Source organism: Carcharodon carcharias, chromosome 23, assembly GCF_017639515.1.
Source record: "Carcharodon carcharias isolate sCarCar2 chromosome 23, sCarCar2.pri, whole genome shotgun sequence".
Classification (NCBI taxonomy): domain Eukaryota; kingdom Metazoa; phylum Chordata; class Chondrichthyes; order Lamniformes; family Lamnidae; genus Carcharodon; species Carcharodon carcharias.
The window spans coordinates 25,294,119-25,320,924 of NC_054489.1; the positions used below are offsets into that span (position 1 = coordinate 25,294,119).

The 26,806-nt window shown below is 46.5% G+C and overlaps 1 protein-coding gene across 1 annotated transcript in view; it reads right to left on the reverse strand.

Annotated features, from left to right (window-relative positions):
• Positions 1 to 16,625, reverse strand: part of LOC121268957 (alpha-sarcoglycan-like) — a 62,561-nt gene extending 45,936 nt beyond the window's left edge. The window contains exon 1 of the mRNA XM_041173259.1: positions 16,313 to 16,625. Within this exon, the coding sequence (XP_041029193.1) occupies positions 16,313 to 16,625 (313 nt within the window). The remainder of the gene's footprint in view (positions 1 to 16,312) is intronic.
• Positions 16,626 to 26,806: the final 10,181 nt, after the last annotated feature.

The following is a 26,806-nucleotide window of genomic DNA, read 5'->3' on the forward strand; positions in this document are numbered from 1 at the left end:
TTCAAAGTGACTGATTGAGGGACCTTGCATCAAGAAGGGGGGCCCGCTGCGAGCTACCCTCCTGCCCTTGCTGCAGACCCACCTCCCCTGCGTCCCTCACCCCGTGGCTCCCTCCTGCCATCACTCACCTGCAGCCTGGGATCCAGGGATGACCCTGGGCCTCGGGTATGTCACACCGTCAGCAGCAACTGCCTTCCCAGATGGGCTGCCGTTCAGTAGAGTTGCCGGCCTCCAGTTGGCTGGCAGCTCTCAGTAGGTGGTACTTCTGCCCCCAGGGCACTGTACAGTTAAGTGCCTGATTGACAATCAAAATGGCGGGCCTTCCCAAAAAGAGGCGACTTGGGGTTCTCCCCAGTTCACAGGTGAAATCCCCATTGCCTCCATTGAATTCAGGCAAGATGTTGGAAAGCCATGATTAATTCTCCCTTAAGGCTGATCACAGTTCTGCGTTTTGGTATTTGTCCAAGATGGTAATTTGAGAATTCATAGGTAACTACAAAACAAAGGAAACACCAAGGTGCACCCAAAGATTAAATGGCAAATTAAAAAATACAAGAGGACTGACTTTCCCAGGCAAAGCAGTCCTTTTGTTTTGAATTATTCCAAAAGTTTGGACTGCTGGCATGGTAACAGAACTATTAAACTGAGCTTTCAAAACTCATATAAACAGGAACGTGATACGAAAGTATAACGTGTTAAAAGGATCGCACTGCATTAATTTACCTATTTTTGGAATGTAACATTGTATTAGGTGTAACTGCGAATCAGCTTAATCCTTGAATCATGCAACTCTTATCATGGTCAGATAAGATAAGTCATTCCTGTGTTGTAAGATTGTAATCAGGTGTAACAACACAGCAAGAGACTGTTAAGACTACTAAAGGTACTTGCTAAAAGTCAAGACCCTGAGTTGGGATCCAATGTTCAATCGTTACGAGAGGTTGAAGCCAATACTGAAGTTAAGGGCTCAAATTTCAATGCAAAAGTGGGAGGTTGAAGCAACTTCCTTCGTAAAAGTCTTTAAAATTTTGTTGTACTTTCCCTTTGCTAGCCAATTGTGCTAAATTCTAACCACCCTCTGGCTGAAAATAATTATTCTTACCATATAAGTTCCATAAGCTGCTGGGAATTCTCCAGCTGTGGCGCACAGTGTCTTGGACAATTTTAACATCATTTCTGGATTCTTTATATCCACAGTGGATCAGGACCACGACGTGAGGGTCAAATGGGGGGTCACAGCCCCACACTGTGTGGGGAAACAGTCACTTGGCAGTGATTTTCTCTGAAATGGTCAATTTGTGTTTAAAGGACGGACTCGCTGTCAAGTTATAGATGGTGGGCAAGCACTCAGAAATGGAGGGCCCAATGGGAGGCCCTCCAGCACTGAAGGAAATGAAACCTGACATTTCAATAAGAGAGATAAAGGACAGCTCAATTTTGAGGCCCCCTCTCTCCAACAGTTCTAATTTTTAAATTTAAAGCAACCAGGTCATCATTGTGGAGGGGAAACCTCTCCACAGGGTGGCCTGTGACCGCAGCTGTGATCAGGCAGATAGCGAGGGCCTCAAAGCCTGCCCAGAATGCTGAGCCCCCAGTCTGCCATCAGGAAGCTGCCTCCAAGCAGCTGGCCTGGTCTGGGGGGCCACTTCCAGCCAGCCGCTAACAATAGACCTTAATAGGCCTTTAAGATTGTTAATTGACTACCTGCCGCTTGCGGATGGGTAGCTCTGCCAACACCAATCCCACCTCCAAGAAAATGTCCAGGGGGCAGGTTGGAGCTTACAAACTGACAGACCAGATGGTGGTATGAATTTTTGCACCTGCCCCACCTCCCCACTTGCCCCATTGGGGCCTAGAAATCTTGCCCATTATTTTGCTTACTAAATAATCTATTGCAGGTTACAGGTGGTATTATGACCTAAAGATCAACCAAGCAGAGATATTAAAATAGTCACAACATGGGGATATATATTTTTAAAAATATTTTGTATCTCTTGGATTCGGCCACCTAAACTAAACCACTTCATTTACTAATTATGTTGTGTACTATTTTTGTTGGTACATCCTGCTTCTTGTTAAATATCTTTGACTAATAACAGTAGTTTAAAAACTCTGTAAGACATAAATGCTTCTGCATCATTGCATTATTTCTTCCTGGTAGTTTACTAGTCAATTATTGCTTGAAATACATAGGCCACAATTTAACCAAAGGAGCAATTTAATAATAGCAGTATTTAAAAAAAAATCCTCCTTCTGACATACTTCTGTGTACAACACACCCTGATCATCTACTCAAAATGTAGTTGATTAAAATAAGCTTTAATAATGCTAAATACAGGAAAATACTTCATCAAATGTGTTTGGACTTTGGATTGAATTCAAGTATTATTGCAACGACAGTATTCAATTCATCTTCTGTTCAGAAACTGAATAACATGTAAAAACATGTAAAAACATGTAAATGTTACACAAAACATACTCACTTTGATATATATATACATATATATACACACACACATATATATTATATATGTATATACATATCTCAAAATGAGTATGTTTGTGCAGCAACTTAGCATTTGATTTTTTACCACCTTATAGATATATATAACATATATGTATACATCGAACCCAATGTTTCAAGTATTCATGAAAAATCCTGATAATACAATAAAAACTTGCCTGCAGAAGTATAAATCCAAACTCTGCGTATCGCCATCTTTGTCTAAAACGTAAAGGAAAAGCACTTTGATTTTGACTGACAGCAACATAAGGAAGATGGTTAAGCAGCCGCTGGAGCATTCTAACAGCAAGAATGATTGACTCTCCGTGACTGCACTATTTTTGTAAATGTTTTTTTCAGCCATCTTGACAGCTGCACTTTTGGTAAAAGATTTTGCCTCGACTTCTACACTGTGAAAAGTCAAACTCAACCTATCACATTTCTTTTCTTGGGAAACAAAGTTCTATGGTGTCTCTTCAAAACTTTATTTGTAATGTTTTTTAAAAATCAAACAAATATATAAATTAGCGTGCTTATGATACTCTTATGTAGCTAAGAGATTATACAAAAAAAAAGAAGGCATAAGTATTGCAGATGAACAAATAACCCCAAATCACAAAGTGTGATCAGCGATAAATATCCATGTTATCAGAAAAAATATGTAATATCCCTTGGGCTGAAGCTACTTGTAAACTTTAAGGGATAAAGTTAGTATGACTGCTGTTATTTTTAAATGTCACTGAGCACAGAGATAAAAGCTGGCTTGGAGTCAGCTTAAAGTCTAACATCAAAATATATTTTTGAAGGGACCACCAATGCTCCACGATTCTATATTTTGCAATATGGGTTGAGATCTTTGCTGCCATTGCCAAGCTTTACTACTTGAATTTGGATCTTTTACCATTGCAATGCTATTTAGTGATATAATTGCTAACAATGTAAAACACCAAATGGCTGCAAGGAAGAGAGAGGCAATATTTTTGGACCCTCAGAAAAGCAGATCTCCTCCAAAAGCAATCCATGCATAGCCACAACCCAGCCACATTTATTAAATCATGGTATAACATTGGTCTGGCCTCTGATTCCTGCATTGTATAAAGATTAAGAATTACCTGGAAAAACTCAGCAGGTCTGGCAGCATCGGCAGAGAAGAAAAGAGTTGACGTTTCGAGTCCTCATGACCCTTCGACAGAACTTGAGTTCGAGTCCAAGAAAGAGTTGAAATATAAGCTGGTTTAAGGTGTGTGGAGGGGGGGGGGTGCGGAGAGAGAGAGAGAGAGAGAGAAGTGGAGGGGGGGGATGTGGTTGTAGGGAGCTTGTTTGTCCCTACAACCACACCCCCCCCTCCACTTCTCTCTCTCTCTCTCCGCCCCCACCGCCCCCCCCTCACACACCTTAAACCAGCTTATATTTCAACTCTTTCTTGGACTCGAACTCAAGTTCTGTCGAAGGGTCATGAGGACTCGAAACGTCAACTCTTTTCTTCTCCGCCGATGCTGCCAGACCTGCTGAGTTTTTCCAGGTAATTCTGTTTTTGTTTTGGATTTCCAGCATCCGCAGTTTTTTTGTTTTTAAGATGTTCATCAGCACTGACTTATTGAAACGCACTATTGGCATTCGTTTGTAAGGACCTGCCATTTGGGTGGTATTTCTCCAGCAGCAGGCTGAGATCACAAAATTAGGCAACTGCCTGTGTACCTGATTTGGAGGGGTACCCACTTTACAGTGTGCAATCCAGAACCAAATAATAAGACTGGGGTACCAGCATGGCTTCATTTATTTACTCAAATGATTTTTACATCTTAGGAGCAGAAATGTTATGATTTTGGGTGAGGCTTCACCCAGAATGTGAATCCCCCTCACAACAGTGAGATCTGACTAATACGCTGCAAAATGGGATTGTACCATGCTTGTGGTGACGTATTATCAGGTGTGATGATGCCGGGTCACGTTACCAACGTCATCATGCCGGAAAGCAATAATACGTTTGGCGGTTGGCCCTAGGAATCGGGAGCCCGCCCACCATATTAAAATCTTCTTTGATTGGTTAGGTGAGCTCATGAGCCGTCCAATTGATTGCAATCATATGTGCAGAGTGTGGGGAAAACACCAGATAGGGAACTCGTTTTCTCCAATGGCTGGATGTCACGGTACAATCCTATTTTGTGGGGTATTAGACAGGCAGTAGTTGTGTTCTTTGTTTGAGTTCAGCAGTTCAGGCTGCTGTGAGTGGTGTGAGCAGCTGTTCTTTGTAGGTGTGCATTGAATGGATTCTATAGGTGCTTTAAGGCTGAAAGTTGCAGAGTTGCGCACATAGTCCGCACTTCAGCCTGTGTGGCTTGACAATGATTGGGATAGCGGTCTCTGTGGGGGCACATCTTCCAGAGAGGAGGAGGAGGGGTATATTAAGAAGGAGAAGGCCAGATCTCACTGCAGCTGCATGATGGTGGCATAGAACTGCTGAAGGCAGGATGCTGCAACCATGGAAGACACAGAATAAAATTATTAATTGGACGTGGGCATTAATTTCCCATCCCTAATTTCCCTTGAGAAGCGATTTCACAGGGCTTTTTAAGAGTCAATCTGTGACAGTCAGGCTGTGGGCCTGCTGTGACATGCAGGCCAGATCAGGTAAGGACAGCAAATTTCCTTCCCTGAAGGACATTAGTGAACCAGATGGGTTTTTAAAACAATTGACAATGGTTTCGTAGTCATCGTTAGACTTTTATTGGATTCAATGTTGGAATTGGATCTACTGCAGTGGGACTTGAACCAGAGGATTACCCTGGGTCTCTGGATAACTAGTCCAATGACTACACCACTACACCACCACCTCCCCACTAAATGCTCCCATTTGAGTATACAGGGTGAGAATGAGATACCTTCAAATGTCTGAGACACCATGCTGGAGGAGCCTCAGGTTATCGAGAGCCACAGTGACCTCTTGATGTGAGATACTGGCAGAGGATATCACTTCCAATTGCGTAGGGGTTATCCAATGCCAGTCGCCCTGAAGGTCATTGAGGCACAGAATACTTTTACAACTGGTTCCTTTTAGGTGGCCTGTGTAATAATGCAGCCTGCTGCCCACCGCTGCATTAAGGTCTTCACCGATCCAATGTTCTGAAGAACAGGTCAGTACATTGCATCCTTCATGGACCACCACAGACAATTTTAATGAGCCAGAGGCTTTGGGCAATGGCAGGTTTCTGCAGGATTCAGGGTGCGATAGACAGAGCTCATCTTGCCAGAAAGGCTCCAGCAGGTCAGCCATGTGCAGTTGTAAACATAAAGGGTTATCACTCTTTAAATGTGCAGTTAGTATGTGACCACCATCGAAGAGTTGTGCAGGTCCGTGCCAGGTTCCAAGGCAGCAATCTCAACTCCGACATTCTCAGGAACTCCCAGGTGCCAGGCATGTTTTTCACTGAACCTGCTGCCCTGGATGGTTGGCTGCTGGGCGACAAAGGCTACCCTTTGAAGAGGTGGTTCAGGATGCCAGTGAGGGCCCCTACAACAGATGCAGAGAGAAAGTACAATGACAGCCATGACACAATCAGGGCTATTGTTGAAGAGACAATTGATTGCCTGAAGATGAGGTTTCCAATGCCTGGATCGACCAGGAGGAGCGCTACAGTACGCTCCAGCCAGAGTGTTGCTGATGGTCATTGTGTACTGGGCTCTGCACAGCCTTGTGTTCCAGAGAGGGAGTGCCCTGGAGGAAGAGGAGCCACAAGAAAGCAGTCAATCCTCTGATGATGAGGTCAATGAAGAGGTGAGGGAACCCCCGGACGGAGAAGTGCAAAGGCCCGTACGGGAGTGCATAGATGGTCGTGACACACGGGAGGCCTTAATAATGGAGAAGTGATGTAGTCAAGGCCTTGAGCTGCCTATACTCCCAGTGTTTCCATCTCATCCCACCTCCACTGCAAACTCATTACTAAAGTCCTGTCAGCACAATCACCGCCTTCATTCCTTAAACATTGCTGCATCTTGACACACCTTCAAATAATATCTTGCATGGACCATGTACATTTCCCTTCATTTTCTTAAACCATAAAGAATCTACTCGACCTCTGCATGATGGCTATGAAGCTCATAGTTTATTTTCAAATGGTCTCCCAAGGATACAAAATCTAAACACGAATCAATATGTGTCAACTGTGGAGTATTTTTAAATCTCTTCCATGTGCTACAACAAAGTGCTCCCCACTCGCTTTCAGCTGCACCGGAGAGAGGCTGCTGATCCGATTGCCCCTTTACCCCGGATGATTTTGGCGGCCATCCTTTGTGCGAGTGAGGCATTGAGGGCCCTGTCATGTTAGGCGTCTCCTGCTGAGTGGCAGCAGGCCCTCTGTCACTGCGCAATCGAGGTTGACTATGACAATGGTGGAGGAGAGGCTGCCCCCATCAGAAGTGCCCTGAAAGGTGCTACCAGCAGCTGCTGCTCAACCCCAGCCATGATTACTGATTGGGCCTCCCTGAGAAGGACCAGGAGCAGGCTGAGTGTCCAGTCCCCCTGTCACTAGTCCCCTGAGTTTTTGCAATCTGCTGGGTTTGCCCCTCCAAGGCAGCTGCCAGTCCATCCGTGGAGGAAGCTTGGTGCTCTGAAGAGTGGGTTATCACAGAGCACGTAACCTGGGTGGACAGCTCCAGAGTCCATCCCAGAACATGCAACTCCTCTTGTATCTCTGCCATATCTCTATCTACCTTGAATTGGACATCCAGCATCTGCCTCTTTATGGGTGACTCCAGAGATACATCATCTGACTAGGACTCAGGGCAGAATTTTCCCAGCCCGCTGGCAACGGAAGTGATAGGTGGCGGTCGCAGAAAATATAGCGGGACCCACTTCACGATGACGTGAAGGCAGGTCACGATCTTCCGCTCAGCCCACCAATGGAGGGCTGTGTTTCCCACCATCGGTCAGCGGGGAGCTAATTGTAATACATTAACATATAATTAAAAGGCCATCCTGCCAGGCTCTTGTAACCCCACCATATCATCTGTTCATGACAGCGGGAAAGCGCGCCGACATGTTTCACAGCAGCACACAGGCGACCTGCTCTTGGTGGCCTTCACTTTGGGGCAACTGAGATGAGTGAGCAGCAGCGTCCTCCATAGCTCACCCATTGTTTACAGGCCTCAGGGCACCGGGTGGGGAACTGATGAGGGGTGGAGGGGATGGTGTCCGGGGGCAAGTGCTAGCCAGCCTCGGAGGTGACTCCTTGGGGGGTTGTGCGGGTCAAGTGCTGCCCTGGCGCTGCATCCAGCACACAGGCAATCGAGGTGGGGGGCAGGATAAGTGAGGGTTGTGGCCACACATTAGGGGCACCTGTATAAACTGACACTGCCTCTGCAACTGAGACAGATCTGGCACAGCCACAATGATATGATTGGGGTCAGGCTCCTAGCCTGCCCGCCCATGTAAGCAACGCAGAGGTACCAAAGGGCCACAAAGCCCGTACCTTACCCCACCCATTCCCCCCCAAACCAGCTGACCTCCGCTCCCCCCCACCCCCCCAACCCCCCACCCCCATCCCCTGGCACAGAGTTCGAGTCCGCCACCACTTTATTGGACCGCAGAGCAGTTAGACTGCATACGCTGTACAATCTCTTTGCCAACGCTGGCCATGTAGCAGTCACTGCTGGAGGTGCTCACAGCCCCTTGCAATCTCAGTGTCCTGGTTTGGACCAACATCCCCCATGTCACAGGTTGACAGGTCAGCCATGCAGCGCACTCATCTCTGACCATCCGAGAGGTGACCAGCACTCTTAGGGAAGCATTAAGGGGTGGTCACACAGGGTCAGGAAAGGTGCTAAGTACAGCCATGATAACCACGTCTCTCTCTCTCTTTCATGCTGCAGGAGGACTACATTAGAATCATGGATCCTGGTGACCTAGCTGTATGCCTGATGGCCTATAGAGACTGTAAAAGATGGAGGAGAGAGTGACTGAGGCATCTGGCCGTGCATAGGCAGGAGCAGCAAACTCATGAAGAAGGGGCAGCAGGGGCTTCTGCACACACTGCCCAGGGGTAACAGTGAGCCATGGCTGGTTGGCACCTAGCGACACCCAGGGTCTATGGATGCCGCCTGCCATTCCTGCTCACATCTGCCATTTACTGCAGAACTTGGCGCCAAGGGGACATGGAGGGCATCCACTGCCAGTGGCTGTGAAGGTGACCGTGGCGCTCAATTTCTACACCAGTGGTTCCTTTCAGGGTTCCACAGGTGATCTCTGTGGGATTTCAAATCTGCCACCCACAAATTCATCCATGAGGTCATGGATGCCAACTTCTCCATGGCACACAACTTTCGCCCAGGACCGGGAGAGCCAGGATGCAAGGGCTATTGGATTCGTCCTCATCTCGGGATTCCCACAGGTGTAGGTGTGCGATTGACTGCATTCGTGGTGCTCAGGTCTCCAACTCTACGCTCGGTGGACTTCATCAGCCACAAGGGCTTCCACTCACTGAACGTGCAGCTGGTATGGGACCAGCAGAAAAACAACCTGCAGGTATGTGCATGGTTTCCAAGGAGTGTGCACAATGTCTAGATCCTGAATCACTTGCAGCTCTTCCAGGGTTTACAGAGGCTGCAGGGTTGGTTCCTTGGGGACAAGGGCTACCTGCAGAGGCTGTGGTTGATGACACCCGTGCAGTTGCCTCAGACTGCAGCAGAGCGACGCTATAATAAGGCTCATGCAGCAGCTCGCAACTTGTGGACCAAAGCATTGGGATGCTGAAGATGCGGTTGTGGTGTGTGATGGAGTCCTGCAATACAATTCACAGAGGGTGTCATGTATCATCATCATCTGCTGCGCTCTTTACAACCTGGCGCTGCAACAGAGAGAGGAGCTGGCTGAGGAGGAGATGGAGGAGCTGCATGTCTCCTACAATGAGGAGGACACCAATGGGGATAAGCGTGAGGGGGTCCTCGGAGGTTACGATGATGGGAATGAGGCTTTCGCAATGTCTAGATGAGGCTGGCGCACTCGGGAGGCCCTCATAGCTGCCAGATTTGCGGAGAATGATGACGACATGCTGCGAGGCGTCCCCATAGATCCTCACATCACAATTGTGAACCTTTGGCTCCAGTCTGGCTTATTGCAGTGCCAATAACCTCTGTGAGAATGTTCCTGTCATGGAGGCGGAATGGAGGCCCTAACAGTCACTCGATCGCAGGAGGATGATGACAACATGCAGTGAGGACACTCCATAGACCTTCACATAGCCTCTAAGAATGTGACTGCTGTCTGGCCGAGGGCAGTTCGCTTGCGTTCCATGATCAGGGCCATCTCAGAGACGCAGCTTTAGATGCATCTGATGCTGTGTCCAACTTCAGCATCTCAGCCCTTCAGGTGCTGGAGCACAGCATCTCTGGTCGCAGATGCTGGGGTGATGGGGGCCAGCCCCACCTTAAAGGTGCTGAGAGCACACAGAGAGGGTGACAGAACTCTGTGGTGCCTGCCCACTACATTCTGGCAGCAATGACCAGCACTGCTGAGGTGCAGACATCAGTAATGTTTCCAGGGAGCATGAGGCTGGACCATCACTGTAGTCTGAAGGCTGCACAGAGCACAGGGAAAAGGCCCTGGACTGAGACACCTGCCTTTATCTTGTGCAGAAAGGTTTCAGATCTGAGTGACAAGATCACTGCTCATCAGACCAAGGAGCCACAGGCAGGGAGACATTCTTAGGACTTTATTGACAATAGTGAACATTATGTAAAAGTGATCAACACTCGTGGCCAGGTTGTGCAACTACTTTTACCTAACTTTCTTAACCCTGCAGCTATGTCTTGGTGCTCCCCGCACATCCACAGCAGAGGTGGAGGCAGCCTGCTGTTCGTGACGCCCAGTTTGTGATGACTTTGGCGGGCATCCTCTGGAGGGTCGAGACTTGGAGGGCCCAGGTCTGCTTTCAGGGTCCTGCTGTGTGGCAGTGCCACCCTCCTCGACCTGTGAAACTGGATCTGCGGAGGTCACAGGAAGAGGGGAGTCAGATGGGCCGGTCACTCCCAGAGTCACCTGAGTGGATGGCCCCGGAGTGTGCACCTGCTGATCCTCCTCCCTATCAGCCCCTGGCTGACTCCGTGAGCGGAAGGGGTAGCTGGAATGAGATCGAGCTACCCAGCATCCCTCTCGTGTACACACTGTTGGAGACCAACGATGGAGTTGAGCCCATGCAGCAGTGAAGGAATGACAACCTGGACCAAGGTCTCCATGGCGGCTGCCATCCTGCCAGTGTTGACCTCGGTGCTTTGCAATGCCGGCGATATCACCTCAGCCTGTAGACAGATGGACTCCTCCATCATGCTTTGCAATCTGAGGAGTGGAGCGGACATCCCTTCCTGATGTTCCCTAGCTTGCCTTTATAACTCCAGCAACTGTGAAATGACCGAATCCAGAGGCTCGTCATCTGACTCAGACTCAACAACGTTCTGGCCTCCAGCAGTCCTCCGAGTGCCGGGGACCTGGGAAGTCCCTGCCTCCGCCTGCTGTGGATCAGAAAGTGTGATTGTGCTCACCAGATTGTGATCCCGAGGCTACTCTAAAGCTAGGCCCCACCGAGGTGTGTGTCTCTGCACTGGAGGAGGGTGTGGGTGAGGCTGTGATGAGACTTCAGGTGGCGTGGCTTCAGATTCCTCTTCGGAGGTTACTTTGGAGCTTGATTGGAGGCCCTGGGTCATGGACTCCATCTGCTGCTTCCCAGATGTGCCTGTGAAGGCAAGGGGAAATAATTAGTGCACGGCAGTGGCCTGTGAAACAGGCCACATCACTCACAGCATGGTTGTCTGATGGATGTTGCACTGCGGGATCCTCACTTGGTAGACCAGCGCCGACCTCACTGTCAACACAGGATCGGTCCTGGTCATCGCCGGCCAGCTGGATGGTTCTGTTTCCAAATTCTGTGAGAACTTTGAATTCCGGCATCTCTCCACCTGTCTGCGACCTTCCCCTCCTGTTGTGAGCCAGTTTGCCCTGCAAGGAAATAGATGGGGAGAGTGTATCAGGACAACTGCTGGGCCAGATGATAAATATGCCTGGCCTGTGTGGACAGTGAGTGGTCCCATGGACAGGATGAGGACAATCACGGTGTGTGTGAAAGAGTGAATGGTGATGTCCCTTGCACAGGCAGTGAGTGAGGGCCCTGTGGATGTTTGATGGGTTTGTGAGTGTGAGAGTTGGGAGTGATGAAAAGAGTGACTTACCCTGGCAGAATGGAGGAGATTATTTATCCTTTTGTGACACTGGTTGGCTGTCCTCTTCTGAAGGGCATTGGCACTGACCACTGCTGCCACCGCCTCCCAAGCTGGATTGGTTACATTGCCACCCATCCTGCAGCCGGAGTGAAAGCAGAGCACATCCTGGCGGACCTGCACGGCATCCAGCAGTTGCTCGAGGGACCCGTCGTTGAAGCGGGGGTCTGCAGTCTTGTTGCCTTTGCAGGCCATGTCTCCCAGGCAGTGGTGGTGAGCTGGTGACGATGAGCACTTTGCTGGCAGCTGTCTTTTAAAGATGGCAACCGCCGTGATGCAACAGTGGGGTGGTGGCGAGCGGGCAAATGAAAGCCCGTCTGCCATGGAAATGGCATGTTTCACGGGAGCAGATATATAATGAGGCAGGCTTGGGAAGATACGGAGTGAAAACCCGCCATTTTCGTCAGCGGGTAGGACTCCATCTCACCCGCCCGCTATCAAACTTAGTGCAATTCTGAGAAAATTCAGCCCTCCGTCTCTGGATCACTACCAACACTCCTCCAACTGCCTGAGGCCTGCTCCAATAGACTCTTTGGCAGCTGCACATATGATTATGAAGTGACCTCACCAGGTTGTGCTTCCCCTTGCTCCGGTGCGCGTCAATCTGCCGAGGTGCCAGTGCCTGTGCTGGTGCTTGGTGCAGGGAGAGAATGGGATGCTGCACCTTCGGAGGCTTCTTTTCCTTCTCTGAGGCTAGTGTGGGCTGGCAATGGTCAATGGTTCACCTGTGTGGGAGACAAAAAAAAAGGAGTGTGCGAGGACACAACATTCAACTACAGCAGCACTACATTCCTGATGGGATATTATCGTTTGTTAGCATTTAACAACTTCTACAATGCTTTCCTCCCTGATCCATGACAGCCTTTGAACTCATAAACCATCGGTGGACAATTCATAACAGCATACCAGGTATCATGCACCTCTCCTTAGCCCTTTTAACACTCTCTCTTTCAGCTGTTGATATTGCCCTTTGCAATTTCACACCCCGAGGTCTTCCTCCAATTTCACCTCTACCAATTGACTGGCTCCGGTCACTCACTGACACTTCCAGGTCAACCACCCCCACCTGGGTCATGGTGGCCAGGTCGGCAACACTGTCTCCAGTCCTGCTCCTCTCCCCAGCATCCTGGGCCCTCTTCTCCTGCGATGAACTGTGCCAGTGTGAAGCATTTGACTCTCAAGTACTCTCATTCCTTCACGCTTCTAGGCGCTATGAAAACTCCACAGTCTGCACAATGATTAGCAGCCAATACCCATGTCAGCACCTTGCTACCACCACTGCTTCCCCCCACCACCCACTACCCCAGCCTCACCCTTACACAGGCCTCAGGACCACAAACAATATCATTTGTGCATCATGTTGCCTTGGACTTCTGAGCAGTACACAATGGGCATTACCCCTTTGAAGGCTCCCCATTAACTTCCGTGTATACTCATATCCACAGTGGAGACTTACCCTTACGGATTGTAAAAGATCATTAAGCCTCTTTTGGCATCGCTTTCACATTATCGGAACGACCCCAACGTTGCTGACCTCTGCAGCCACCTCTGTTCTGGCTGCTCTGATGAGATTGAGAGGGTGAGAGGTCTTCTCTTCCCATCACCTGGCATTAGTGCCTCACACCTGTTACTCACACCCTGAAGAGGGCTCTGAGGGAGTCGCTATCAAACCTTGGGGTGGCTCTAGGCCTTCTTCCCTCCCTATCACCTCACTTCCTTCTCTCAGCCATCTATGGAGGGAGAACGATAGTTATGAACTGGCTGCTCCATATTTCCCTTTTTTCATCACGGTTATGTTTACAATACATGCCATATCTGTGTCTTCCCTGTCAAAAGTCCTTCATGCTGACCCTCTGTGAAAAATTGTCAAACTGATTTGAAAATTCAAACTGACCTACACCAATGATTGTAAATAATTTTGCAACCCGCAAAAACCTTCTTGCTTCCAGATCACTCCAAAACCTACTGCACCTGATGCAGCCCCATGCCAGTTGACCCTTTAAATTAGTGGCCATGACCTCCTTCTGGGTCACAGCCTGCCAATTCGGAGGCTGGACATGCCACCCCCCAGCACACATTGGGCGTACAGGTCACTGTAATGTTGTCGGCTGGAAACCTGGCTGGAGGACGATAATTGGCTGATTATCGTTTTACACAGTGTGCTGGAATATTGGGGTTAGTCAGTGAGCCACTCATTTCCAGGTCTGACTCCCACCCACCAACCGTGTATTATTCACCCCCTAGATTCACTGGAGTGTTTGGGAGCTCATCTGCTCAACTAAGGTTCTTAAAGGAAGAATGTAGGTATTTTTATTCCGGGTGAGTCAAATTTTTATGCACCATCGCCTGCATTTTGGGCTATGCATTGGTTGGTTTTATAAAGTAGACTTACATTTGATTCTTACCTATATTTTTCTTCATTTATTCGTGGTAATGTTGATTCTTACAAAGAGCTGATGAAGGGCATTTGCTGCAGATTCTGATTGCCCAATGAGGAAGGGATTGGGAGGTGCTATGACTGGTCCCCGAGTGAAGTCTCCCAATTTGTTAACTTCCTAAATGGGACCCCAATTTTGTTATGCTTCCATATAAGAGGGATGAGCTGGCTCCTCTTTATTGAACACTCTTGGCTGGCCACAACAAGGTTACTTTAAAAGGGATCCCTTCCCCTGTGCGTACTTTTTCCTAGTCCAAATGTATTTACTTTTTAGAAGATGTCAATTTGGCCAAGCTTTGAGTCAAAGAAAGAGTAAGTTTATTAGTTACTAAAACCCAAGAAAAAAATAATTAAAGCACAACAGACATAAACACAGATCAGAAATAAGAAGTGAAGAGTCCAAATAAAAGTTTTAAAAATATACGAATTGGTCTTTGGCTTGGATATGAGGCATAGATGGGGGTACATTGCGGCTGTTAAGTTGGACAATTCCAGTAGAGCTGATTTTGGCAGTTTCACAGTTGGTTTGGAGATGCTTGGTTCTGCAGGCTGGCTGATAGGCTATCCTATTTCCTCGAGATTGTGGCTTCTGCTGAGCTTTGCCTCCAGCAACAGAGAGAGAGAGAGAGTGAGGTCTTTCGCCTGCAAGCTGCAGGGGGTTGACTAGCTTGTTCTTCTGCTTGCTGTCACACACAGCACACCAGAACACACTGCTTTTTAAACAATTTTTCTCCATGTATTCTCAAGAGGGGAAATAGTCGTCTTGCATCCATCTCAGAACTATTTACACATTCTGAGATATAAATCAATAGGAGATGGTCTTTTGGGTGACTGCTAAGACAGTCAAATCAGTTTGTTGTCTCTGCAACCACAGAAGATTAAAGTTCAGTCTTTTGCATCTTTCCTATCTCTCTTTCAAGTGTCTCTGTTTGAAGAAGGCCATGACACCTTTTCAGGTACGACATTCCATGTTGTCTCAGGACAGGTCTGTCAGTATAATCCACATAGGAATTTTCCAGAAAGTGGTCATTTTACATTGTCAGCCATCTTTTGCTCCGTGCCCATGCTTGTACTTCTTTAAAAACACACAAGTCTTCCTTAAAAAAGTTCAATGTGCCTGTAAGTAATTTGTGGCTATAATCGGCTTTTCATGATAAAGGAGCCAACGAATGCCAATTCAAACAGCCCCCAAGTTTGGCCACCTGTGTCACGAGCTCAGGAACATGTCAGAGGAGGCCTGCATTCACACCCTCCATTTCACAAGATAGTCTGTCACAGAACCGTGCCAACTCACTAGGTTTTCCCAATCTACATGAAGATTAAAGTCACCTATGAGTAATGTACTGCCTTTTTTTACATGCCCTCATCATGTTCTGATTTATTCTCTGTCCTACAGGATAGCAGGATAGCAACTATTAGGGGGCCTATAGACTGCTCCCACCAGTGTTTTCTTCTCCTTCTTATTTCTTACCTCCAACCATATGGATTCTACATCTTCCGATCCAAGATCAGTTCTTGTTCCATCTCATGCTAACAAAGCTACCCCACCACCCTTTCCTTCCTGCCTGTCCTTTCAAAGAGTCACATATCCCTGAATATTTAGTTCCCAGCCTTGATCTCCTTGTAACCATGTCTCCGTAATAGCTATAAGATCATACCCATTAACCTCTATTTGTGCCATTAATTCATTTATTTTGTTCCAAATACTTCATGCATTTAAGTAAAGTGCCATTCATTTTGCATTATTACCATTTTCCACCCTTTGACCCTATTTGCTGCTTTTTTTTTTAATGTTTGTACACCCTGTCCCTTCCTGTCACACTTTGGGCATCATTACCTAAATAGCTGCCCTGCAATACTGCCATATCCTTTTGTTTTGTAAGCATACGTATCCCCTTTCCAGAACCCTCCCCCCCACCCCACCTTTATTTAGTTTAAATCCCTCTCTACAACCCTGGTTATTCGATTCACCAGGACACTGATCCCAGCATGGTTCAAGTGAAGCCCGTCCCACTGGAACAGCTCCCTTCTACCCCAGTGCTTCTCATTCCCAGCAGCCCAGTGGCCTGCTCGATGGCTGCTTGGGCACACGCATAGTGGTATTGTACCTTGCCTCTGCTGCAGTGCAAGATTCCTCACGGGCATAAGCAGCCTTGTCTCTGTCCTTGCAAATCTGTCCACGAAGACAGCAGGGGCTGGAAAAGCTGTGGCACCTGGGATTGCCTGGATATCATGGCTGCTTCCTGGGAACCGTGCAAACACCTGCAGGAAGTACTTTCGATGGTCGCAGACCAGTTGAACATCAACGGAATGGAAGCCCCTTCTGTTGATGAAGGCCACTGGCTGCTCCTTGGGAGCCTTGATGGCCTTGGGAGCCTTGATAGTGTGCCCTTTAAGATATGCTTTGCTAGTTTTTGTCATCCTGCCTCGTGCGCTATGGGCCAAACTCTCTGGGAAAATGTACCTTTTCCCTGCGGCTTATTCAAAATAGAGGCCAGGGTATGTATTCCAAATCTAACTTGGCCCAGCCTTGAAGGTAATGATGATGGTATGTTTGTAAATTTTGTCTGCACATTCCACCCTGTCTCTCAAAATCTTCACAGTGCTTCATATTTTGGACAGGATGTTGACATGAAGTTCTTTAAATATTTAAATATTTGGTTGAATTTTGAGGTCTTATTGGCCAACAGCCAATGGAAATTTCATAATTTTTGTGTCCATTCATGCTTCTTAGATAAAACAGTTGCCTGCTACAGGCGTAAGTAGAAAGTGAATAATCTATGTTTCACTTTATTGAAAGCAAAATGAAGGGATAGATAAAACAAAGATAAGGTGACCATCTCCAATCAAGACTCAGCAAAAACGATAGTTTCATCAGAGCGCTGTTGAAAAGTCATCAGCCTGAAAGTTTAACTCTGTTTCTTCCTCCACAGATGCTGCCAGAGTAGTTCCAGCAATTTATGTTTTTGTTCCATCTTCTTTGCTGCCTGCCTCCACCCAATCTTATCCTAACTTCTGCCATAACCCTTATCCATGCTTTTGCCTGCTCCCTGCTTCTCCATTGCTTTCCTTGCCAGACTCCTAAGCTCCACTGTACACTGTACACAGCCTCCAGTTCATCCAGAACTGTATCACCCACATGTTATATCATACTAAGTTCTGATCACCAATCATCGCTGTTCTTTCCAATCTCCAATGGCTCACCATTCTTCAGAATGAGGATTTCAGAACCCTTTATCTTGTTAAAAAAAACCCTCCATTGCCTCACTTCATCCTATCTGTGCAAACTCCTTCAGCCCTATACATTCCAGCTGATATCTTCCACTATTCCAAATCCCCTCGACTGTGCATCCACTCTTCCTTGGATCCACTCTTAATGGTAGATGCTACACCTGTAGTGTCTTTGCACTTGGGAATTCTTCTACTAATCCTCACCTTCCCCCTTCCACCCACTCCAAACAAGAACACAAGAAATGGGAGCAGGAGTAGACCATATGGCCTGTTGAGCCTGCTCTGCTATTCAATACAATCATGACTGATCTTGGGTTCATCTCCATTTTCCCACCTGCTCCCCTATATCCCTTAATTGCCTGCAAGACCAAATGCCTGTCTATCTCAGCATTAAATGTATTCAAAAATGGAGCCTCCATAACCCTCTGGGGTAGAAAATTCCACAGATTCACAACCCTTGGAGTAAAATAATTTCTCCCCATCTCAGTCCTAAAAGATTGGCCCCTTATCCTGAGACTGTGCCCCCATGTTTTAGACCCCCCAGCTGGCAGAAACAATCTCTCAGCATCCACCCTACCTAACCCCCTCAAAATTTGTCAGTTCCAGTGAGATTGCCTTTCATTCTTCTAAAATCAAGAGAATATAAGGCCAATTTACTCAGCCCTTCATTGTAGGATAACCCCCTCATCTTAGGGACCAATTTTGTGAACCTTCACCACACTGCTTCCAATGCAAGTATCTCCTTTCTTATATGTGGAGACTGAAACTGTGCACAGTATTCTAAACGTGCTCTTACCAAAACCCTGTATAATTGTAGCAAGACTCTTGATGTCAAGGCAGTATTTGACTGAGTGTGGCATCAAGGAGCCCTGGCAAAACTAGAATCAATGGGAATCAAGGGAAAACTCTCTGCCAGTTGGAATCATACCTAGCACAAAGGAAGATGGTGGTGCTCGTTGGAGGTCAGTCATCTCAGTTCCAGGACATCACTGCAGGAGTTCTTCAGGATAGTGTGCTCCGCCCAATCATCTTCAGCTGCTTCATCAATGACCTTCCTTCCAACATAAGGTCAGAAGTAGGAATGTTTGCTGATGATTGCACAATGTTCAGCACCATTCCTCAGATACTGAAGCAGTCCATGTCCAAATCCAGCAAGACCTGGACAATATCAGGCTTAGGCTGACAAGTGGCAAGTAACATTCACGCCACACAAATGCCAGGCAATGACCATCTCACCATCGCCCTTTGACATTCAATGGCATTACCATCGCTGAATCCCCACTATCGATATCCTGGGGGTTACCTTTGACCAGAAAATGAACTGGACTAGTCATATAAATACTATGGTCACAAGAGTACGTCAGAGGCTAGGAATCCTGTGGCGAGTAACTCACCTTCTGACTCACCAAAGCAAGTCCACCTACAAGGCACAAGTCAGGAGTGTGATGGGATACTTACCTGGATGAGTACAGCTCCAACAACACTCAAGAAGTTTGACACCATCCAGGACAAAGCAGCCCGCTGGATTTTTCACCCCATCTGTAAAAATTCACTCCCTCCACCACTGATGCACAATGGCAGCAGTGTGTACCATCCGCAAGATGCACTGCGGGAGCTCACCATCCTGACAAATATATTGCCATTCCTTCACTGTCGCCAGGTCAAAATCCTGGAATTACTTCCCTAACAGCACTGTGGGTGTACCTACACCATGAACTGCAGCGGCTCAAGAAGGCAGCTCACCACTGCCTTCTCAGTGGCAATTAGGGATGGGCAATAAATGCTGGCCTTGCCAGCGATGCCCACATCCCACAGATAAATAAAAAGAAAATCTACTGAGGTCCTGTGGTACAATTTCCATAGCTCAGTATTGTAATGTGCCTACAAGGGGACGCACCTTTCAGGTCATGGCTGGCAGACACCATTGCTGAGTGTACTGATATGGGGTCCTTACAGCAAATAGTGAAGCTCAGCAACTGCCTCTCTGCTGACTCGGAGCCTGAGAAGGGAGTGGACAGGTAATACTGCCAGAGCCTGCAGAAGTGTTTGGTGGCTGCAGCCAATCAAGTTTGCTTTCTGTGACTCAGTACCACACAAGGCATGAGATGTTTAGAGTTAAGCTGCTTCTGAATACAAATCCAGCAGAATGATGAGTCAGACATTTATATATGGTGGTGACACCATCAAGGTTCTGCTGATAAAGTTTCATCAAAGGTAATATCTCCTCTGCAGATCTTGGTGAAAGTGTACAGAACATCTTTTGGTCAACTGAAAATATCTGTTGTCGATTTGTAGCCTCCCTTCCCCTTGCAAACATGTCAGATTGGAGGATTCTGGTCCTCAGGATACCCGGATCCCAGAACTATCAGTGCAGGCTAGTCACTTAATATACATTTCAAATAAATTGGGAAGGCAGAACAAAAAGCTGATGTAGAAACTGCTTACATTTTCCTTCGTAAATAGCAGCATTTCTCTCACAATCAGAAAACATTTAAAGAGAAACAACAATCTAAAATTCATACAAAGAGGAAGATCTTAGGATTTTTGTTACTGGAATTAGGTTAGCAGGATGTCCACAAAGAAAAGCTTTAATGGTCAAATTCAGTGCAGTTTATGTAAAATATGCAGAAGCACCATCAGAGAAAACAACTAATACTCCTTTGGACAGTGTTCATTAACTGTCTGCCTCATTCGTTCCCACCTTTATTGCAATTTGAACTACTTTCTCGAATTGTTTTCTCGTTCAACAGTTTACAGCGGATTCCATAATGTCACCGAAATATCTTAAGGAGCAGCTTTTAAATATTTTGCTGTGGTACAGAATCCAAAATCGGCTTCAGCCATACCTCGAGTTCCATTTCGTTATGGTAACTAAGCTTACTGGGAACATGGATGTATTCTCATCTTGTCGTTAATCACCACTCATCCCCATCCTCGAACCTATTACGCAGCTGTTAAAACTTGCACACTGACCTTTCTGCCACTGGAACTACTGCCTGAATTTACTGGAAATGCTTCTGTGTGGATTGAACAGCAGAAGACACAAGGATTGATTTAGTATTTGCATTTTCCGATAACACAACTCCACCGACTGTGCAATACTTCTACTTTATATTTGATTTTATGACTGGGCAGTGTAAGGATATGTCAGTGTTTAATTAAGCAAGCTATGTCCATGCTGGGATGAAGTTTCCCCTGACTGAGTTTAGAACTAGGAATCACAATCTCAGAATGAGGGGTGTCACTTAGAACTGAGACGAGGAGAAATTTCTTCATTCACGGGGTTGTAAATCTTTGGAATTCTATGCTCCAAAGAGGTGTGGATGTTCAATTTATAACAGAAATCAATAGATTTTTCGATATTAAGGGAATCGAGGGATATGGGGTAGTGTGGGGAGGTGAAGTTGAGATAGAAGATCGGTCATAATCTTATTGAATGGTGGATCAGGCTCGAAGAGCTGAAGAGCCTACTCCTGCTCCTATTGCTTATGTTCTTATCTTAAAGTTGCCATTTTCGTCATGGTGCCGGGTGGCCTTAATGTTCGCACTCGGGTAGGGTCAATCCACCTGCTGGAACAGCAGTGGCACCTCCACTGTGACCATTTTCAGGACTTGATGGGATTAAGACCTAATTGGGCACTTAACTGCCCATCGTCTGGCTTCCCAGCTCCTATGAGGGGTGTTTTCTCCCAGGTATCCTGATGCGGGCAGATTTCCTGCCCCCGTTATCTGCTGACCAATCAGAGGCCGGAAACTCTCCAGTACTGGCAGTGCCTTTGGGAGTGGTGATCACTGCTGTGTAGTCTACACCAGGGATTGATATTGATCCCCAGGAAACAATTGAGTGAGGTTGGTTCGCTGGGGCCAGAAGGGAGGCCCTGGTGATGGGAGGAGGTGCGAGGTCGATTCGAAAGGCAGAAGAGCATCTTACTCCAGGTCCCTCCATTCTTGCCAGCAGGTATCTCTGTTGGGTACAAAGTGCCTAGCAAGGAGGGACTCCACTTAGACTCCAGACCTACCTGTCAGGAGATTGAATAAAATTAGTGGCAGGGTGAGGCCTTTAAGTGGCCTCTTAAGGGCCTCAATTGGCCTCAGAGCTGGAAGGCAATCTTGAAACCTTGCCGCTATGAAATGAGTCAGAAGGAGGAGAGGAGGAGTGAATTAAGGCAGCAGGATCTCTCCTCCACACCTTCCCCACTTGATCACACACTTTCCCTCCCAACTTCCCACCCCCTCCTCCCACCCCCCCACTCCAAGCCACCTCCAGGCGGGGCATTTAATTCTGCCTGTGAATGCTTGCTCCTCTCTCTCAATTCACGGATGCTGCCTGACCTGATATGTAGTTCCAGTATTTTCTGAGTTCTCCCTAGTGTCCTAGTCAATATTTATCCCTCAACCAACATCACAAGCAGATTATCTGGTCAACCTCACAGGGCTTTTGAGGGCTGAGTAATAGCAACTTACATTCTTATTCAATAGTGTCTAGTGTGTTTAGTATTTAGAACCATGAACTGCAAAGTTAAGGTGGGAGAATGTGTAACAGAGAGGATGATTAACCCCTCTCCTCATGTTGTTGACTAGTGCGGGGGTGGGGAGATAAGGATACGTCAATGTTTAATTAAGCAAGCTGTTTCTATGCTGGGAGGATGTTTCCCCTGACTGAGTCTAGAACTAGGAACTCAGAATGAGGGGTCAGTCACTTAGAACTGAGTTGAGAAATTTCTTCACTTACAGGGTTATACATCTTTGGAATTCTGTATTCCATAGAGTTGTGGTTGAGTAAATTTATAACGGGGTCAATAGATCTTTGGGTACTAAGGGAATCGAGGGATATGGGATAGTGTGGGGAGGTTAAGTCGAGATAGAACATCAGCGATAATCTTATTGAATGGTGGATCAGGCTTGAAAAGTCGAAAAGCCTACCACTCAAAATTCTCAGCCGTACTTTTGTCACCTCCAGGCTTGATCTTGCCAACATTCTGGTTTTGCCACAAATTATTTTGCACCAATTGGCACTTTTCCTGTATTAGAACTGTGACTACACTCAAAAGGTACTTAATTGACAGTAAAGCATTTGGGACTTTAAGTTATGAAAGAAACTATGTGGTTGCTAGTCTTATTGGACAGAATTTTCCCGTTAGCATGTGGGGGTGGGTCCCACACGGCGACACGTAAAATGAGCTTGCATCTCAACATCACCGCGCGCCATCGTGATATTTGGGAAGGTGGGCGCTATAAGTTCAGATGCGCGCCAGCCATCGATTAACAGGCCAGTTAAAGCCCTCGAGGTAGCAATTGAATTCAATTTTTTGCAGCCCGTGTGATCTTCAGGACTTCACACAGGCGCAACGGGCAGGCGGGTAGGAAACATTTGTATAAATCTCATCCACTGGCGGGATAAGAGGGGTGAGTGGGGTCGCGAATGTGATCTTTCAGGTATTTAAGTGTGAAAGTTACTGATACTTGCCTGTGTGAGCAGGAAGACTTCAAAACTCATACCAGCCGCTTGGACAGTAGTAAAAGCCTTGCTCAGGACTCTACAGTAAAGATCATTTCTGGGGCCTGCACCTTTCAGGAAGCCTTCCCTTAGCCTGGGAATGGGAGTTATGCTCCCCAGTGGAGGCACCTCCTCTGAGGAGACCAGGAGTCCACATTCAGCCTCCAGGGGAGCCACCATTGGGAGGAGAGGTGTTGGCACAAGGGGCGCAGGGCCAACAGGAAATGCAAGGCAGAAGGGGTCACAGAAGACGCCAATATCCCGTTGCCAGGCGGTGAAGCAGCTACCTCAATATGTCTGAGGTGCGGTGCCGAAGGAGGCTTCGTCTCTCAAGCGAGACAGTCACCTCCATCTGGCAGATGTGTTAGGGGAAAAATTAAAAATGCTAAAAGAGAACACTGTAAGAATTTACTCAAGAACACTTAAAATCTCCAGGCAGGCATGGCTGCTAAGCATATTAAGAATTGATGATTTCCAGATGAACATTGCACAGACTTGAGAGTCAGGCTGAAGACACAAGGAGAACATAAAATAGATTATGTGTACTCCTCTCTCACATAGGGAAGGGGCAGATGGCTTTAGCTTAGATAGGGGAAGACATACAATGCACAAAGACAGGGCTTTGATCAAAGACGAGCAGGCTTGAGTGGTGAAAACCAAGGTCTTTGCGTATGTGTTTTAATTTTGATTGGATAATATAATTATGTATACATCCTTTAGAATAATTGGTTAGCAAAATCACATGTTTATGTACTCAATAGGATAGTTTTAATATGGGACCTGTGTGTCGGTTACCGATTGAATGTATTCAAATGTACTCAAATGTATTATGATAAAAAAAAAGTACAAAAGTAATGAAATGTAATCAATCTGGGAGCTGGGTCATTTTCAGGAATGATTGTGGATCCCTTGCATATGCTTGAATAAACTGGTGAAAGGAAGCCTGAGTCTCTGTGATTGCTGAGTGATCGGGGATTGTAGTTTCTCCTCTTCAACTGGCCTATGTGGTAGTTGCAGGATTGGAGGGAATACCCTCGTCAATTGGCGTCACAAACAGGATTTGCCCGGATCTCTGTGAAGGCGGAACAATGATCTGGTGAGTACTTTCTTTTTGAAAGATACTCTCCGGTGTTCGTGTCAAACTAGAATGGAGGTCTAAAAGGCCGAATCTGAATGGTTAGGCCAGGGAGACTCAGGTGGACAATTGTGGGGCGAGCGAGTCCTGGCTACTGTGGGAAACTGTGGGTCCCTGTTTTAGGGTGTGTGTGTGTGTGTGTGTGTGTCTGGGTGTGTGTGGGTGCGTGGATGTGTGTGTGCATGTGTGTGTGCACGTGGGTGTGCGCGTGGGTGTGTGTGGGTGTGTGCGTGGGTGTGTGTGTGGGTGTGTGTGTGGGTGCGTGGGTGTGTGCGTGGGTGTGGGTGTTTGTGTGTGGGTGTGTGCATGGGTGTGTGTGTGGGTGTGTGGATTTGGGTGTGTGGGTGTATGTGTGTGTGTTTGCAGGTGTGTGGGTGTGTGTGTGTGTGGGTGTGTGTGTGTGGGTATGGGTGTGTGTGTGTATGTGTGTGTGGGTGTGTGTGTGCAGGTGTGTGTGTGTGGGTATGGGTGTGTGGGTGTGTGTGTGCAGGTGTGTGTGTGTGTGTGTGTGTGTGTGTGTGGGTGTGTGCGTGGGTGTGTGGGTGTGGATGTGTGGGTGTATGTATGTGTGGGTGTGTGTGTGTGCAGGTGTGTGTGTGTGTGTGTGTGTGGGTGTGGGTGCGTGGGTGTGTGGGTGTGGGTGTGTGGGTCTATGTGTGTGTGGGTGTGTGTGTGCAGGTATGTGGGTGTGTGTGTGAGGGTGTGTGCGTGGGTGTGTGAGGGTTGTGCATGGGGGTGTGTGTGGGTATGGGTGTGTGTGTGTAAGTGTGTGTGTGTGGGTATGTGTGTGTGTGGGGGTGTGTGTGTGTGTAAGTGTGTGTAAGTGTGTGTGTGCGTAAGTGTGTGTGTGCTTAAGTGTGTGTGTGTGTGTGTGTGTGTGTGTAAGTGTGGACATGGCCGAGAAGACTGAATGGGGAACCATGTCCCTTCACCTCGCCAGAACACAGAAAGCTGATCAGCAAAATGAAACAACAAGGTTGGCAACCGAGTGAGCCACAGTTACAAACCAAGGAGTGGTGGAAGCTCAGACTAAAGATAAAATTGACAAAGCTACAGTACTCATTCTGAGTCTGTATCTGCAACAAACTAAACTAATCCAGAAACACCTCGGGGAAGTTGCGCTGGTCGCAGCAGCGGGGGACCTGAAATGACCCCTACTAAATTTTTGCAACTTAAAAGAAAGGAATTGATCTAAGTTTCAAGAGCTGTTTGTGCTGAGGAGAGAGAGAGAGAAAGGGGGTACCCTTAGGGGATTAATGAGCAGTGACAGGCAGCAGCACAAACAATGTGAGCTTCAGTCAGTTTGATTGTCCCTTTAACTGAAGCCTCCAAGATCCCTTTATCCCCCCAGTGCTACTTGAAGCTATGTTCAGAGTTAGGTTCAATATTATAGGAATATGAATCCATACCTTTACATATGTGTTTGTTTGTGTGCAAGGAAGCATTTGTATGTGAGCTTTAATGTGTTTTCTTCCCTGAATTGTCTTTTATGTGTGTAGTTGAGCACTTTAGAGTCGAAAGCCCCATATTAGATTAAAGGAAATGCATACTCAAACATTCCAAAGTTTTGAGTATAAGGTTTGAGTTGAGATTTCTGGCAAAAATCGCAATTTGAAGTTAGTGTAAAGATAAAACAGGGCTTGCCTTTGTTTGAGATGAACCAACCCTTGTACCACCCCCTTGCAGGCTAGTAGGGAATAACCCTCATCAACAGCCTCCAGGCTGATTGGGATTGATACATACAAGTTGGTATTTTAAAATTCTGAGGAAAAACAAAATTACTTGAAATTCAGGAGGATTCTAGGAAAACCAAAAGGCATAAACACACGGTCTAGGTGGTTCCAATGGATAAAAAGGGGTTTCTTTTGAAGAGATTAATTAAATATTAAAGCAAATCTGCATTCCAAAAGCACTGTAATTTGAATTTGGGACAATCTTGAGATGCAAAGTGCAGTGTAATTTAACAGGTTACTTTGAATAACAAGGATGCTATCCAAAGGTAAAGAATGTGTCGATAAACTTATGGGACTTTTAACTTGGATACAAATCATACACATGAAAAAGAGTTTGTTTTAATTTTGATAGTGTAAATTACAGTTCTTACAAAGTTTAAAATTTTGAGGTTTGGTTCGTGATAAAGTTCTCAAAAGGGAATTTTCATTTTAAAAGGTTTGACAACAATTGGCACTAATTCAAATGCTGCAAGCTTTTGTATTTGTAAGTCTGTTCCCAAAATATGAAGCTAAGTTCAAGAGCTTGACAAAGTTTGGCAGAAATCCAATTTTTAGCTGAGTTAATGAATCTGGGATAATGCTAAAATAAAAGGGTCAGACATAATTTAGTGGGTTACTTTTGAGACAATAAGATGTTGTTTCAGAAGAAGATAAGGAAGCAAAACATGTCAATGGCTGATTTCTGTTTTAAAACTGTTATAAGAATACTTTATTAGACTGTAAAATCTCTCCAGACAACCTGAACGAGATAAGATGGTAGCTGTTGCATGTGTAAAATGGTATGGGGAAAGTAGGGAAAGAGGACATAATGTACAAACTGCTTTAAGGGAAATGAATTTGATAATCTGGCCATCAATGAGACATTGGAACTGCATAGGGGGAGATAAGCAAAGATCTAGAGACAGAGATCACCGTTGACATGGAATAGTTAATATGGCTTGAAGAGTAAGACCACAGGATTAACCCCCTGATGACAGGCAGAGTTAAGCGGCTAGTGAGCCATTGA